A 16,627-nucleotide genomic window follows, 5' to 3' on the forward strand; every position below is an offset into this window, starting at 1 on the left:
ACACACACGCGCCATGGTCTCACACGCTCGTGCACATACACACCACAGCCTCAGACATTCATGCACACACACTTCACAGCCTTCCACACTCGTGCACACACACACCCACCACGGCCTCACACACTCGTGCACACATACACACACGCCATGGCTTCACACATTCATGCACACACACACACGACAGCCTCACACATTCATGCACACACCTGCCATGGCCTCTCACATTCGCACATACGCACCTGCTATAACCTCACACATTCACGCAAACATACACATGCCATGGCCTCAGGCTCTGCTCCATTCGGCTACTGCCCTCTGCAGGGTGACCCTCGCTGTCCCTCTCAGAGTGCAGCGGCTGACTGAACTCATCTCCTGTGACAATGACAGGCACTGGAGCACGTCACACACACACCATCCTGTCTGGCGCCAACACTGCTTTTTCAGTTCAGTCTCAAGAGCAAGCACACAGCTTGCAGCGAGGCGTAGCCCCAGCAGCCCCGGAATTGGATGCTCAGACTATACTTGAGTCCCACGCCCACCGTGGACACAGGTGGTCCCCCTGGTGCTGATCCCAGGCAGCTTTCACATGTGCCCCGGCTAAAACCGCCTGTCCACCTGCCGAGTCTGGCTCCTGATTCTTCTGCTCCACCCCTCCTAGCGTCACGCCACCGTCAGCCTCAACTGTCCCCACTCCAGTCACGGCACGAGTGCAGCCAGGATGACCGGGGGCCTGCAGCCTTCATGGCGCCGCCTCGACCTCACTCCCTTCCCACCCAGAAGGAGAAGAGACTAAAGCTCAGAAGACTCACTTTCAGCAACTCAAGCCCACGACAAAGGAACCTAGGAGGCAGCAGCAAAGAGACTCAGGGCAGCCAGGGGACAGGCGTGTGCGCCCTGCCTCCCGCTGCAGCACGGCCGAGCTGCCCCTCACTGTCCTGGTCCCAGCGGCATGAGCCAACTTACTTGGTCATCACCATCTCCATGAGCATCTTCAGCGTGGGGTACTCCTCCCAGGCGGCCAGGCCTAGGGAGCAAGGAGACAGGAGTTGGCAGCTGGGACACAGCACTCCCCCTGGCCACTTACCGGCAGCCAGGGTCCCAGGCCCAAGTCCCACTCTCTTCCCGGCTCATCATCCAGTCCCACACCAAGCTCTACTCCAGGTCCCGACAAGCAAGGGTCCCGAAAAGTAAGAACCTTCAACACCAAGATGGCCATAAGCTAGCTGACGGCTCACCAATGTTCTCTGGGTTGAAGGCGGCAACAACCAGCAAGAGGGGCCATGCCTTCCAGTAGAGGGTGGAGATGGCGAGGTTCGGAGGCTGATACCTGAAACGCAAACCGTCGAGAGCTCAGCCTCAGCAGCACTAAGGCCAATGACGAGAGCCGGGCCAGGCCAGGCCAGGGCGGCACAGAGGCGATGCAGAGACTGTCCGACGCGGAACGTGGGTTTCTGCACCTCAGTAACTCCCTTCCTGGGAACCGGTCCTCCGCAGCCCCCATGCCCCCCGGCAGTGCACACATGTAAGCCTGACGCTGCACACAGCCCAGCCGCAGGGCTCACCACCAGCCCATACCCCGGCTCTGCGCTCTGGGGGAGGCCCCGGCCTCTGGAAGTGGCGGTCTCCCACCTACAAAGTGGTGGCAACGGGCAAGCAACACATGCTCACTAAGCGTTAGTCATCATTCTCGTTCTCACATCAGGAACCAGAAACACCCCCAGGTCCACTGAGAGGTAGCTGTGTAATACCTAAAAGTCACCGAATGCAACTAGAATTAAAGTTTAGTCCTTCCCGGTGATGACACGGAACGCAGCTGTTAGAAAGAACCAAGCGAATCTGAGACGCTGACTTGGAAGGGGGCGCCAACAGGCTGCCAGGAGAAAGATCAAGTTGGGGAGCAGAACACATACCCATGATGCAAAACAGAAATGAGGAAGTCATCGCCTCTTACAACAGAGTCAGAAAGAAAAAAACACTTAGCCATAGATTTAACAGAAAAAGTGCAAGACTGACTTACCCAATAAAAACTACAAAACATTGTTGAAAGAAATGGGAAGGGTTAAGACTGTTTTCATGACAACACTCCCCAAACCGATGCACATCTTCAATGCAATCCCCATCAAAATCCCAGTTGGTTTTCTGGAAATTGGCAAATTGACTCTAAAACTCATATGGAAGTGCAAGGACATGAAATAGCCAAAACAACCTTGAAAAAGGAACACAGTTGGGGGCTGGCCCCATGGTGCAGCGGTTAAGTTCGCACGTTCCGCTTTGGCGGCCCGGGGTTCATCGGTTCAGATCCTGGGTATGGACCTAGCACCGCTCATCAAGCCATGTTGTGGCGAGTGTCCCAGATATAATGTAGAGGAAGACGGGCACAGATGTTAGCTCAGCGCCAGTCTTCCTCAGCAAAAAGAGGAGGATTGGTGGCAGATGTTAGCTCATGGCTAATCTTCCTCCAAAAAAAAAAAAAAGGAAAAAAAACCCAAAAAGAACAAAGTTGGAGGACTCACACTTCCCAATTTCAAAACTCAGCGCAAAATACAGCAATGAAGGCAGTGTGAGATGGGTGTTAGGACAGACATACAGAAAAGAGAACGGAATTCAGAATTCAGAAAGAAACCCAAACGTTTCTGGTCAATTGGTTACTGACAAGGCAGCCACGACGGTCAGTGGGAGAAGGAACAGCCTTTTCAACAAACGGTGCTGGGACAACGGGACGTTCACATGAAAAAGCATCAAGTCGGACCCGCGCCTCACACAAGAGACAAAAAGAAACTCAAAATGGACAACAGACCCAACTGTTAAGAGCAAAAACTATAAAAACTCGTAGGAGAAAACACAGGAGCAGGTCTTCGTGAGCTCGGACGAAGCAACGGCCTCTCAGGGGGGACGCCAGAGCACAAGCAGCAGCAGAGAGGGGGGTCGGACCTCACCGGACGTGAGGTTCTGCTGCTGCCCGTAGACCCACAGAGCGGAGCTGAGAGTCCACAAACCCACACACGCACGGCTAACTGAGCCTCGACAAGGCGCCAAGGAAGTCAACGGAGAAGAAAAGTCTCTCCACTAACGGTGCCGGGACCACTGACTCCCACACGCAGAAGCCTGGACCGGGACAGCCTCCTCACCCCACACGTGGAACGAGCTCAAGATGGATCAAAGACCCAAAACCACACAACTCCTGGAAGAAAACAGAGAAGTCAATCTTCATGGCCCTGGACTAGGCAATGGCTTCTCAGATTACCACAAAAGCACAAGACACGGAAGAAAAACAGATAAACTGGACTTCATCAAAATCAAAACCGTCTGTGTCTCACAGGGCACTATTAACGAAAAGACAAGCACAGAATGGAAGAAATCATCCGCAAATCCTAGACGAGGGTCTAGAATCCAGAACACACAAAGAACTCTTACAACCCAACACAAAAATTCAACAACAAAACCTAGAAATGGGCAAAGGACTCAAATAGACGTTTCTCCAAAGATAATACACACAGCCGATAAAGACACGAAAAGACGCTCAGTGTCAGAAGCGATTAGAGAAACGCAAACAAAAACCAAAATGAGATGCCACCTCACACCCACCAAGACGCTAAAGCAGGACAGACGGATGGCGAGGGCTGGAGAGGGCGTGGACAGACTGGACCTCGGACACTGCTGTTGGGACCGTGAAACAGGGCAGCCACCGGGGGAAGGCCTGGCAGTTCCTCACAAAGCTAAAGGTGTGCCCCAGCAATCTCACTCCTCAGCATCCACTCAAGAGAACTGAAGACGCGTCCACACGAAACCCGTACAGCCACGTTCACAGCGGCGTTCACGACAGTGGAGAGTGGAAAGAACCCAAACGCCCGTCAACGGCGAACGACGAACAAAACACAGTGTGTTCGTGCAACACAAGGCTACTCAGCCACAAAAAGGAGCGAGGCACAGACACGCCAGGTTGTGGACGGACCTTGAAAATGGGATGCTCAGTGAGAAAAGCCACACGCAAGAGACCACACACTGTATGATTCTCTTTACACGAAATGTCCGCAAAAGTCACATCCACAGGGACAGAGAGCAGGTCAGTGTTGCTAAGGGCTGGGGCAGGGGTCGGGAAGTGACAGCAAATGGTACAGGCTTTTTAGGCAGACAAAAATGTTCTAAAATCAGACTGTGGTGATGACTACATAACTCTGTCAATAGACTGAAAAACACGGAACCACAAATTTTCAATGGGTGAAGCATATGTGAATCATATCTCAACAAAGCAGCGAAGAAAACTGAGCGTAAACTCACTGTTACCTACCAAATAAAGCGTGCGTGTTAACAAACACAGGCAAAAAGCAGCTATGAGACAGAGACATCAAAAAGGAGAGAATGGAGGAGCAAATCACTAAAACCCAGACAATGGCAGGAAAACAGGCGTCAGGCCAGTCACTGAGCACAGGCTGGTCTCCCAGTGGTCTGCGGAAGGCCACTGGGAGCTGCCCTGCAGGGAGCCGGGACAGGGCAGTCAGCTCCAGCCCGGGTGGGGGAGCAGGCGCTGTGGACGGCGAGCCCGAGGCGGGGAGGAGGGCTGTTGTGGGGAGGCTGCGGACCGCGCTCGTCTTACCCTGCCGGGAGCTGGATGTTCTCCGGGTGGTGGTAGGTGCACAGGTTCAGGACGGCATCGATCAGCTGGATCCTCTCCACCTTCAGCACTTCCACATCTAAGACACAGGTTTCCAGACGCCCGGTCAGACTCACCCAGTGGACACCAAGGCAGAAGACTCAGGCCACGGGGTATCAGGGCAAGAGGAACAGGGTGGGAGACTGACACGGGCACCGACAAGACGCAGGTGAAATGCAACCAGTGTGCCCGAGCAAGGGAGGTGCAAGAAGCTGGCGAGCAGGCCTCCAGAAACTGAGGCAAGTCCTCACTTCATGGCACTTGAATGGGGTTTCAGAACAAGCAAGACCCAGGGAGAGGAGCACAGCGGGGCCCAGGGAAGAGCAGCGATGGGAGGACGCACAGCGTGTCTGGAGCAGAAGCCCTGGCATGGCCAGGGTGGGAGGAGCATGGGAGACAGCAAGCGCTGACCATGGGGGCCTCGCCCACCACACTGAGGGGTCAGACGCTGGCCCACTGGCAGCAGGAGACGTGCAAATTCAAAAGCACGGCCGCTCTGTGCAGCATCACTGCAGTGGCCCTTGAAGAGGAGGCAGACAGGAACGCCTGACATGGTTCAGCCCCTGAGAACGTACACACATCCCAGGGTGAAGTCCAGAGCAGGGCAAGGACTAAACCACAGCCAAAGCCACACGCTGCCCAGCTCCCAATGCCCCAGACCAGTCAGGTACAGCAAGGAGGGGCCGCAAGGTGAGCTGAAACCAGCTGGAACACGAGAGTCAGGCCCACCCAAGCAGAAGCAGGCTGGAGGGCATGTGCCAGTGCCCAGACGGCTTCTGCAAGGGGGGAGGGGGGCAAAGCCCAGCAGGGGCAGGCTGACCCCTACAGGGGGCCAGGACCCAGCCCCAAGGGACCCTTACCATCCGCCTGCACGGCCGCAGCTCGCTTCACCAGGTGGTCAGCAAGTTCCATGGCGTCTGCGGGGCCGAGCGGGAGCTCCCGGGACAGCCCAATGACCAGGATGCGCATCAGCGTGTCCTCCAGGATGGGCACCTCCGAGCACAGGCGGAGGAAGAAGCTGTGAGCAGACCAGGGAGAGGCTGGGCTCAGGGGGGCCAACCCCAAGCCAGCAGGTGACTTCCTGCACCAAGGGCCACAGGCTGGAGGCGGGGACCGTCCAACTCCCAAGTACAGGGAAAGCCCCGGGTCCAAGTCTCATCTGGACAGGAGGATGCCAGCTGCCCCCTCCCACAGCCACTTGCTCCTGATGCCTCTGTGGACAAGGCTCAGCCATCCCAAGGCGGAACGTGAGAAGGCACCTGGGCCTCAGGGGCCTCAGAGCCAGGGGGCAGACAAGCCAGTCCCAGCCCGCCCAACTGTGACGTGAAAGGGCACAGAGCTCAGGTGGGTACAAGATGAGCAAGCTGGACGGTGAGCAGGCACCCAAAGGTGGGTCAGTGGGAGCGAGCCTTCAGAATGCATGGGGCAGGGCGACCCTGGGCTCGGGGAGACAGGGCACGACACAGGCCGAGGAGAGAAGGATGTGTGTACACCACAGCCTGGAAGCACGAGTGGGCAGACAGCTAGTGAACCCTGGGTGTGGAGGTGACGTGGCAAAGACACTGCACACACGCAAAGAAGGCACCCAGGGTTCACGGGTGGATGGGGACGGTGACCATGGAGACCGGACAGAGGTGCTGGGCGGGCTCCAGCGGGCCCCAGACTTGACCGGTCCCTGCAGAAGCAGACGACCCCTGCCCCAGGCACAGGAGCCAGGCCCCACGGGAGCAGACGACCCCTGGACGCCGGGTGTGCTCACTTGCGGTCACTCTCGGGTGGCCAGTTGTCCCACTTGTAGTAGGTCTCCGGCTGCTCCGTGAAGAGCACCTTGTGGAGGCTGCGGGAGGCAGAGAGGACGTCAGGGCGTGGGGTCCCGGGGGCCCTCTCTACCCCGTTAGCTCCAAGACAGACCATGTCCCCCCCCAGGCTGCAAGCCGTGTGCTTGGAGGGACTGCCTTGTGCCTAAGCTCCGAGGCTCCCCGGGGCACCTTCTGGAGAGCCTCCGGCAAGCCCTCAATGAGAGCTGGGGGCTGGCAGTGACGGAGCGGTGTTTACAAAGCCCGGCCCAGCCCGACGAGACCCCATCTGCCCCCAGAGGGGAGGCTCTGTCTGAAACGCTGATGTCACGCAAGCTGACCCTCTGTCACGCAGGATGGGGAACCGCTGCCCACTGCACCTCTGGGTCCTAAGATGCTGGCGTCAGCCAGTGACCCCCTCTAGGGGGACAGGCTGCTGTCAGGCAAGCCCTGCCATTTGTCCCAAGTCACCCCAGGGAAGTAGAGAGCCACGTGAGCAGCAGGACAGCGGGGCCCGTACCAGTGCACGTAGTCCTTGGGGGCGAGCTTGCTGATGGAGGGCACGACGGTGTGGAGCCACCACACGGCATCCCGCTGGATGGCAGCAATCTGGTTCTGGAAAGAGCGGAGCACCTCCAGGTCTGAAAGGGACAAGCAGGGTCACCGGCAGGCCGCACGGGAGCCTGAGGGGCCCTCGGGGTGGAGCTCAAGGCTGGCACAGGGAGGGAAGCCCTCAGAGCACCCCCACTCCTGCCCACCTATAATGACAGAGGGACACGCACAGGACACGGGGCACGCCTATGCAGCTGGAACGACACGCTGCTCACCCTCACGCAGGCCCAGGAGAGCCAGGGTGCCGACACCCTCAAAGCCCAAGTGACTTTACTCCAGCCAGTTGCTTAAAGTGTCTCTGCGGCCTGACCTTCCAGCAGGATTCGAAATGACCCGAAACAGGCTGGTCTAAACACACCCATCCCTTGGCTGAAAGGCCACAGCCTGAAACGCCCCATGATGGGCACCAGATCGCAAAGGAGCAAATGACTCAAGCAGAGAACGGGCCCTGGGCCTGGAGCTGGCGTTCTCAGCCCAAACGGGCAGAAGAGGCAACGGCAGCCCCCAGAAGCTCCCGGCGCCTCTGGCTGTACTGCAGGACCGCCCTTGCCCGCCCTCTGCTGGGGCCAGGGGAGCGCCCACTGCCGCCAGGCCTGGACCCGCGCAGACTCCAGGCTGCTCCGCATCTTACTCTTCTTTTCTCCTTTGTCCCAGGCGATGCCGGCCTCCTTCACCTGGGCCGTGATGCCCAGCATCATGGACACGGCCAGCACGTCCGTGATGTGCACCACGAAGCGCTCCTGCAAGCACAGCCAGCACCGCGGGGTTTGTGCTCTGGAGGGGCCCGCACCCGAGGGGCCTCGCTCAGGCCTCTCAGCACACAAGCAGCTGGGACAGGAGGACGCCCCGGGACCACCGAGCCAGGAGAGGGCCGGGCAGGAGGAGATCTTGACCCCAAGAGGCAGCTGGCAGCAAGGCTGGGTCGAGCCACAGGAAGGAGGGTCAGCCAAGAGAGCTGGACAAGGCCCACCTTCCTGAGAAGTGGACCACCACCCTGGGCTGTCTGCCAACTCAGCTGCGTGGCACTCGAGATCTTCCTCAACCCGCCCCACCCTCCTTCTCGGCCTCATCTTCTGCACCCTCACAAACCCTGAATTTCCCAGAGCAGACCGCCTGCCCGCCCCTCCACGCACACGCTGGGTGGCCCTGCCTCCCCGGAACCCTCAGTCCCCGGCACCACAGACTCCACACCCTGGGGGCACTCGGGCACCCCTCCTCGGTCCTCGTGCAGGATAGGGCCTACGCCGCCCCTGGGATGGCCGTCACACACACGGGGCGCCAACCACTCAGGCCCACGCACTCAGGGAGGGGCGGTGAGGCACCTTGAACTCCATGTCCAGGTACTGGGGCTCCTTGCGCTCCTGCATGAGCCCAAGGCAGAAGGCCTGAAAGTTGATCTCGTGCTTGGTCTGTTTGATGATCTCCCGGAGCAGGGCCCGCGAGGCCCGCAGGTAGTCGTCCTTGTTGGTCAGCAGGTCCTGGAACACCATGGCCAGGAACTGGGCGGAGAGACCACACGGGGAGCTGCTGGGACCAGGCCGCTCACCACCGGCTTCCGTCCCGTCACACACCCACCGTAACGGCCTCGCTCGGCCCCAGAGGCAGCTTTCCCTAGGCCACCCAGGAAGAGGTCCCACCGCCTGCTCTCCTGAAGCACGGCAGGCACGTCAGCACACGAGCGTCCTGCAGCACGACTCACAGACTGACCCGCTCCCAGGTGGTGGGGAAGCCTGCCCTCTCCACGGCCGGGCTCTGACAGCGGGGGACAGGCCTTGTTTAACTCTGCTGGCAGCTGGCTCGTGGGGCACCAGTCCTCGATAAACGAGGGGACAGGGTAATGAACAGAGGCTGGCTGCGGGTGAGGGCGTGCACGCTGCTAAACTCCAGGCAGCCGAGCCCCGGGGGATGAAGGTGCGGGCTCGCCCACCCCACCCCAAACCAGACCGCCGACCCGCAACCCCCTTCCTCAAACGCCAGGGGGCTGACTGCGGGAACCGCATCGCGTCTCCCTGGGGTTTCATGTGCAACTAACGGCTTCAGAGCCCAGCTCGTGTTAACGACAACAGGAGTGCTGCTCTCAGCTCCCTCTTCAGAAGGGACCCTGAATCCGGGGGCCCAGAGCTGGGCCCACACCGGGGACCACGGGCACACCCGCTTGTCTGATAAGGCCCACAGCTCAGGACAGCCAGAGCAGCCTCAGCCTGGAAGCCGGAGCCTGTCTCAAGGCTCAGCACTTCAACTCCTGACAATTCTGGTTTGCGTTTCCAAGAAAATGGTCACGAGTCGTGACTGCGCCCGCTATGCACTGACCGGAAAACAAACTCAAGCGCTACAACAGCTCACGGGCACAGTCCCTACTGGCCCCTTCCAGAGCCTTCTCCACACAGCTCGGCACCACACTACCCACTTCACCTCAACACGGGCACCACGGACGACACCACGCACCCCGCCCCGCCCTGAGCCCAGGGCCTGCCCTCCAGCCCAGAGAGCGGCTGCAGCAGGCACCAGTGAGCCCCGCCCTGCCCCGCCGCGGGGCCCACCTTTGGCGCCAGCTCCGGGCTGTGCTGCAGCACGGTGTAGAGCGTCTGCATGTTGTTTGGGTTCCGCGCGTTGGAGAGCTCGTTGAAAATCACGAACTTGATGGTGGTGCCCAGGTTGTCCTTGTGCGCATTCAGCAGTTCCCTGGACACGAGCCGAGCAGACGGGGCGCCTGTGTGGGCCAGGGCCGCCCACCGAGGCTGCGCTCCCACCCGCCTCCCTCCCCGCCCGGCCGGACCTGACGCAGAGCATGTAGTGGTTGAGGAGAACTTTGGGCTTGAGGCGGATTTTGATCAGGTGGGAAATGACATCCATGTCCTCGGAGGCGTGCGTGTTGCAGTTCATGCACACGGACATCAGCAGGTCCTGGGCTGGCCGGGTCAGCTGGGCGGAAGGCCAAGGAAGGTGCCATCAACCTCAGCCTCGGGCCGACGGGGCGTGGGCACCACAGGACCCAGCAGGGTGACCGACCCTGCGTGCAGTGCAGGGTGCAGCACCGCCCTGTGCTCACCTTGGGGTTCTGCAGCCACATCTCTAGCTTCTGCACCGTCATCAGTCGCACCTCTTTATACCCAGAGGTGGAGGTGAGCAGCCGCAGGAGGTTCCGAGAGACGTTATCGATGGGCTGGCGCCGGTTGAGCTGGTCCCGGAGCATGTCGAGAACGTACTCCTCCACGCTCTCTGTGAGGTCATCATACCTAGGCCAGAGGGGGGAGGGGGGGAGGAGGAAGGCAGGCTCTCCCCGTGGGGCCCACCTGCCGCCTCCGCCACACGCAGGGGCCTGCGCATCCGGGAGGCCTGGGTTCACTGGGGCGGCGCGGCACGCCTACCTGGGCATGAGCTGGCCCTCCTGCTCGGGGCTGAGCTTCTCCTCGGCGATCAGGAGCTCTGTCTGGCTGTCCTCCTCCTCAGTGAGGGCAGGGTGAGGGCTGTTCCCTGCAAATCAAGTGCCTCACAGTCACAAGCACCCGCTCCCCCTCTGCTGGGCCCCACGGAGGGAGCAATGACCGCAGCCCTCCCCGCATGTGGAAACCCCGTCCTCTCCCCAGTCCGGCTGCCTGGCATCCTTACCAGCACTGAGATCCCCTCCACTGCGCCCCGCCTCCCCCTGCAAGAGCATGCTCTTGGGGGGCATCTTGGTGTTAAAGGCTGTCTGGACGTTGTCCACGAATGTCTTGCAGTGTGGGCTGTCCACCCAGATCCGCTCCCCCAGGGAGTCCTCGATGTACACCTGCATGTGATAGAAGCTGGCCCCTTCTGCCTGTTCTCTGTGGGCCTGCTCCCCGGCCGGGTCACGGCAGGACCAAGACAGGGCTTCCCCAGACCTCCCCAGGGCCACCAGATGCACAGAGAACACACCGTTTGCCTCCTTTTCCTTCTGGGGGTCCAGGGGATCCCCCCTCCTGCATTCAACACAAAGCGGTGACCTCACTGAGCCTCCCAGGAGACGTGGACTCACCTTGACAAAGATCTCGGGCCAGTTCTCGTCCTCCTCGTATGCGGCCATCAGCAGGTTACAAGCCAGAACGGACACGAGGCTGTTCCCCTTGGCCTTGAAGTTGATGGAGGCGTCCCGCCGCAGGAGGCTGCACAGAGCCTACAGGACAGTGCACATGGCCAGGGGAAGCCCAACCCCATGCATAGGGCAGATGTGCTTCCAGGGAGGCCACCAGGGAGGGAGAAGAGACACAGCGACGAAGGCCACCCCCCTCTGCCCACCCCTTCCCAGGATGAAGTAAGGGGACGCCCAGGCCTCACCTCGATGACACCCTCCGTGGCGAAGATGTTTGGCTTGATTTTGGCCAAGTACATGAGGCTCAGGTACAGGATGCTGTCCGGCTTGGCCCGGGTGACCTTCAGCTGCTTTGCAGCCCCGCACAGCACGCCCTCGATCCTGTCGTCATTGCCCTCCAGCTCCGCAGCCTCGATTTCGTCCAGCAGCACTGTGGGGGGAACTGTGGGTGGAGGTAGCACCCCGTCAGAGTGGGCAGCCACAAGACCGCCTATTGGGGTCCCCCTCAAAGCCAGGGGACAAGCTGGCAAGCTGTCAGAAAGCCAGCAAGCAAGGCTGAGGGCTGCGCCGCATGCAGCTGACCAGGGTCCGAGGAGGACAGCAAAACAGGGAGCAGAAGCAGCACATATTGCCGGCCGCACACGGGAGCCAGTCACCCCAGACCTCTCTGCGGAACCCACACAGCTACCCTGAGGAGTGCGGTCCCACAGCAGCACGTTTATCTTCCTACAGGCTGGTGAGTTTCCCTAAATTCTCAAACGAGCCGGCACGACGCCACCCTGTCTCACACTTCTCCCTTCAACAGCACCGCCTCTCCGGCCGTCTCTTCCCCACTCCGCGGCCGGGCCTTCGCTCCTTTTCCCATCTACCGCCCAGGAGCTTTGGCTTTAATGGTCTTTGCAAACGACCAAGCGTGGGTGCTGGCCCTCCCGCTAGTGTCCACGTCTGCCCGTCAGCACCTCTCCCTCCACTCCGTGGGTTTCTCCCATCCGCTGTCCCTCCCTCAGCGGGACCTCAGCTTGCCCACCCGCTGGCACTGGCTCCCCCGAACGTTCCTCTCAAGCGCTCGGCCACGTCACTTGTCTCCACGTCACATGCTCAGGTCTACATCTCCAGTTTTCATCTTGATCTCTTCTTTCACCAAAGGGTTTTCAGGATCGCATTTTTAAACTTCCAAACGTACAGAGAGAGGTGTTGTTACTGACCTAACTGCATCAAGGATACGGGACTCAACGAGATGCTCTGAATGCTTTCTGGGCGCCAGGAACCAAAGACAAACGGGCAGGATGGAGGGACTGGAACGACCCAAGGTCCACTTTGAAGAGAGTCCAGATGCCAGACACCAGAAAGAGCTGAACTCAGCCTTTTCTCTGTTTCGCTAAAAATACTTGTACTTTATCGTCCAGACTGTGCTTTTCACAGTGGTACCTTGTTTAGTTCTCAGCCACTTTTTACAGGAAATGATACTAAACAAATAAAGCACAGCTCATAACTGAGAAGGTCGAGCCCGAGCCGGGACCTCAGCCCCGGAAGCACTCCAGTCGTCAGCACACTGGCTGCCAGGTGAGGGCCCCCAAACTGCAGGTCTGAGGCAGCTGCCACCCGACTCATCTCCCGCAGCTCGGCTCCAGCTGCGTCCTTGTTCCGTACGCCCCCAGGCTAGCCACTGCCTATGAGGCACGAGCATCTTCCCCACCGCCAGCCCGTCTCACGCTGTGGGCTGCACAGACCTCGCCTGTTCCCTGGGCACAGCGCCATTCTCAGGACACGGGCTCCAGCTTAGCGCTTTCTTCTCCAACACCCTCGCCTGTCTGTCACAGTCGCAACCATCCTCCAAAGCCTGACTTCATATCACAGTTCCCTGACGAGCCTTCTCGCTCCCGGCCGCCACGTGGGTACCTAAGTGCTCCACATCCGGACGCTTGGATGTTAACAGATTTGCTCTACGCGACATCGTGCAGCCACGAGAAACAACGAACGGGAAGGTGATGCAGCAGAGTGGGGGCAACCTCACACGCACGCAGAATCGAACGCTTTGACACACACAATGGGATTATGAAAACATCATATGTTTAAGGTTATTATGTTATCTTTCCGGCTGAAAAAAAAACGAGGCAGGTAAACTCTTCGTCTTCAGTAACTGGAGAGAAAGGATGAACGAGTGCCGAGCTCCTCGTCCCAGGCAGAGAGAGGAACTCGCCAGAGCACACGGCCCGTGGGAACGAGGATCTGGGCTTCACGGTTGCTGTTCCTCCCCAGCGCTCAGAACAGAGCCCATCACAACGGAGGCGATCCACAAAGACGTCACCCGAGCAACGGAACGAAGGAGCAGACCCAGACTAGGGAGCGCGGGCACAAGCTTTGTCTGCGGGACTGACGAGAAGCCCACGCGCCGGCTCATTCCACCCTCAAAGTGAAGGCCACCAGGGTGCCCTGGAGGAACTCGCCCAGCGTCAACACTTCCTCCTGCCGCGGACGTGGCACTAGCACACGTGGGCCCAGACCCACCCTTGCCATCTTCCCTGGGTCACATTAGTACCCCCCGCCCCTGCCCCCATCACGGAACTCGGAAGCACCTCGGGGTAAAGGTACCTGGGTGCCAGGCCCCCAGAGAAGAGACTCTCAGAGCACTCTGCTCGCCCCTCTGCAAAGAACCTACGCTGCACCCCCGGTGCTGACCGCAAGGGGCCCTGACCCAAGCCCTAGTGGACTGACAAAGTGTCAGAGGGTGATGTCCTCCGGGAAGTCCAGGGACCGACTTTACCTTCAATCGGGACCACAGACGGTTCTTTAATTGAGGGAGAGATAGCGCGCTTTTCTGCCACCGCGGCCTCAGCCAGGCGCCCCAGGGCACTCAGAGGGGGCGTGGAGGAGAGTTTGGGACGCTTGGTGAGGCCGGTCAGGGCAGAGGCACCGGCCAAAGCGGCCGCAGCATCCCGCTTGCGCTCCGAAGGCAGGCCGGAGGGGGCCGGCTTCAGCAGGGTGGAGCCCGTCTTCGACTCACTGGCCTGACCCTTTGAGCCCAGAGCAATGAAGTCTCCTGGCGGAGGGTGCCCTGCAGACAAGGGAGGTGGAGAGACGTGCACGGTCACACAGCGTCCACCGAGACGGAAAGGATGTCGGAGACTGACTTCAATCTGCGTCTGTTTCAGAGGCCGTGGGGAAGCAAGAAACGAGCCTCCCGGCGGCGCCGCAGCAGAGCTCACTGCACACCAGGCCCCTCGGACATCCATGCGCCGGCTCCCCCAATCCGAGCAGATCTAACACAGGCAGCGCTACTCCCGCTTTACAGACGAGACTAAGTCACGAACCCCAGACCACAAGCCGGCCAGCGGCGGAGCCCGGCTCCGAGGCCGGTCCACGCCCCCCACCGCCCCCCGGGAACGCCTTCGCTATCGTCCACTGCCTGCCGGCCCGGCCTGGACCGAGATGCCGCGTCCCGGAGGCAGGCGCGCGGTCCCGCCTCCCCCGGGGCCGCCCAGGACCGAGGGCAGCTGGTCCAGACCCGACTCCCGGAGCAGCGCTGGCCTGGCCGGGAGGCCCGCGAAGCCGCCCCGCTGCCCGCGCGCACCTGAGGGCTTGGCCGCCGCGCTGGGCCGGCGCACGGCGGTGGGCTTGGCCCGGTTCATGCTCGTCCCGGGCCCGCGCCGCTCCTCGCCGCCGACGCGTCACCCGTGGGAAGGCCGGCGCCGGGGCGCTCGCTCATTCATTCGCCCTCGGCTGCTCGGGGCAGGGGGCTCGAGGCAGAACGGCCCCGCAGGGCGGAGCGACTGCGGGGGGCCGCGGGGGCCCCGTCTCGGATGCGCCGCGGAGGGTCGGTGTCGCCCGCAGCCGCAGCCAGGACACCTCCCGCCCACCGCACCTGGAGCCCAGCAGCAGCAACGGGCTCCCCGGAACCGGAAGCCCACCGCACCGCCCTCGGCGCCGCGACTTCCGGAAGAACCGGAAGCAAAATAGCGTGGGTGGGAGGAGGACGGGCGGCGAGGTGAGAGGGCCCTGCGGCGCCTGCGCCGTGCCTGCAGCGCCCTCTGGCGGCGGGAGGCCGCGGGGCCTCGTTGTATTTTGATACAACGATGGCGGGAGAGGCGGGCTGTTGTCACCCTCTGTCTGGGGGTGAAGCTGAGGTTCTCTGGTGACGCGCCAGCTAAGAGGGGTAGCATCGGGATTCCCATCCCATAGTGCTGGACCTTCAGAGTCCCGCTCTCCATCTATGGGTCAGAGGGCAGGTTCTGGGGTCCCCAGGAGCAGGGGATGGAAATTAATAAAAGAAACCTCAACTAAACTGGAGTGGGGAAGGCCTGTAGGGGAGCTCTCCCCCCCATCACACATGGTCACTTAGACCAACAGGAAGAGGCAGGGATTGCATCTCCACAGGAAGTGCAGCTACTTTACTATGGAAGGAAGATTTCTCTCCCACACGGCAACGGCCCAGCCAATGAGAAACGCCAATGCTACAGCTCAGCCAATGAGAAATGCCAGAGCCCAGCCAATGAGAAACACCGATGCTACAGCTCAGCCAATGACAAATACCAAAGCCCAGCCAATGAGAAACGCTGCAGCCCAGCCAATGAGAAACCCCACACCTCAGCCAATGAGAAATGCCAGAGCCCATCCAATGAGAAACACTGCAGCTCAGTCAATGAGAAGCCCCACAGTTCAGCCAATGAGAAATGCCACAGCTCAACCAATGAAAAATGCCGCAGCTCAGCCAATGAGAAATGCCACAGCTCAGCCAATGAGAAGCCATTGCCGCCCTGAACTGCTACTTTCCTCCAATGGGCTTTCCTTTAGCACAGCCCCACCCTCTCCCCCTTTTTCTATAAAAGCAGCTCCTCCTGTGTTCCCCACAGTTGCCTATGGTTCGCAATAGCAGGAGTGGTCTGAATTCCAATCATCTTGTCTATTCCCGGATAAACTCGTTTTGAGGCTTTTCAGCAGGGGCTGGAAGGGACCCCAGGAGCTGGTGGTGGGCAGGGCCAGCATTGGAGCAGGAGGGACCTGCCTGACTCCAGCCGGTCCCCAGGCGTGGAGGCCGCCCACCCCCTCAGAGCAGAAGGAAGCAGCTGTCTGCTGATGGCACCTGGGTGGCTCTGTCCAGCAGCCAGGCTCAGACCCTGCCCGGAGCCTGTAGATGCTGCCCTGCCGTCCTGCCCCAACCAGCAGGGGCGCCCGTCTTTTGTGGGCTGGGAAAGGGGAACTGAGGGCCCCGTCCCTGGTGCCGGGCCCAGCAGGTGGGCATGACACTCGCAGGGCAAGTGGCTGCACTGTCTTCCAGCCACTGAGGTCCAAGAGCTCAGGGCACAAAAGGGCCTGGCTCTTAGGGTGTGTTCCTGTCCCCTGGCCCACTAGGGAACGCAAGACCCTGGGGCTGGACTGTCCATGGTGAGCTCTTCCAGGACAAACAGGGTCTCCGGGTGGGCACGGAGTGGGACTCAGAGAGGATTTGCTGACTGAGCACCTGAGGTGGTTGGGGGACCAATTCTCCCCACTCAGACAGACAATAACAAGTGGGCTGGG

The 16,627-nt window shown here is 60.4% G+C and overlaps 1 protein-coding gene across 2 annotated transcripts in view; it reads right to left on the reverse strand.

Moving 5' to 3' along the window:
* Nucleotides 1-15,014, reverse strand: part of INTS1 (integrator complex subunit 1) — a 35,581-nt gene extending 20,567 nt beyond the window's left edge. Inside the window, exons 1-17 of one of the 2 annotated variants that reach the window (XM_044746733.2) lie at nucleotides 14,682-15,014; nucleotides 13,875-14,165; nucleotides 11,356-11,552; nucleotides 11,057-11,194; nucleotides 10,669-10,828; nucleotides 10,428-10,533; nucleotides 10,109-10,295; nucleotides 9,836-9,981; nucleotides 9,600-9,741; nucleotides 8,382-8,558; nucleotides 7,691-7,799; nucleotides 6,968-7,088; nucleotides 6,411-6,488; nucleotides 5,512-5,669; nucleotides 4,595-4,691; nucleotides 1,236-1,327; nucleotides 964-1,024 (exon numbers count right to left, since the gene is read on the reverse strand). In XM_044746733.2, coding sequence (XP_044602668.2) covers nucleotides 964-1,024; nucleotides 1,236-1,327; nucleotides 4,595-4,691; nucleotides 5,512-5,669; nucleotides 6,411-6,488; nucleotides 6,968-7,088; nucleotides 7,691-7,799; nucleotides 8,382-8,558; nucleotides 9,600-9,741; nucleotides 9,836-9,981; nucleotides 10,109-10,295; nucleotides 10,428-10,533; nucleotides 10,669-10,828; nucleotides 11,057-11,194; nucleotides 11,356-11,552; nucleotides 13,875-14,165; nucleotides 14,682-14,739 — 2,318 coding nt within the window. In that variant the 5' untranslated portion in view covers nucleotides 14,740-15,014. Of the gene's footprint in view, nucleotides 1-963; nucleotides 1,025-1,235; nucleotides 1,328-4,594; nucleotides 4,692-5,511; nucleotides 5,670-6,410; nucleotides 6,489-6,967; nucleotides 7,089-7,690; nucleotides 7,800-8,381; nucleotides 8,559-9,599; nucleotides 9,742-9,835; nucleotides 9,982-10,108; nucleotides 10,301-10,426; nucleotides 10,534-10,668; nucleotides 10,829-11,056; nucleotides 11,195-11,355; nucleotides 11,553-13,874; nucleotides 14,166-14,681 lie in introns of both variants that reach the window. The other variant, XM_070484070.1, reaches the window with a different exon arrangement.
* Nucleotides 15,015-16,627: the final 1,613 nt, after the last annotated feature.

This window comes from Equus asinus, chromosome 14 (assembly GCF_041296235.1).
Source record: "Equus asinus isolate D_3611 breed Donkey chromosome 14, EquAss-T2T_v2, whole genome shotgun sequence".
NCBI classification, from domain to species: Eukaryota; Metazoa; Chordata; class Mammalia; order Perissodactyla; family Equidae; genus Equus; species Equus asinus.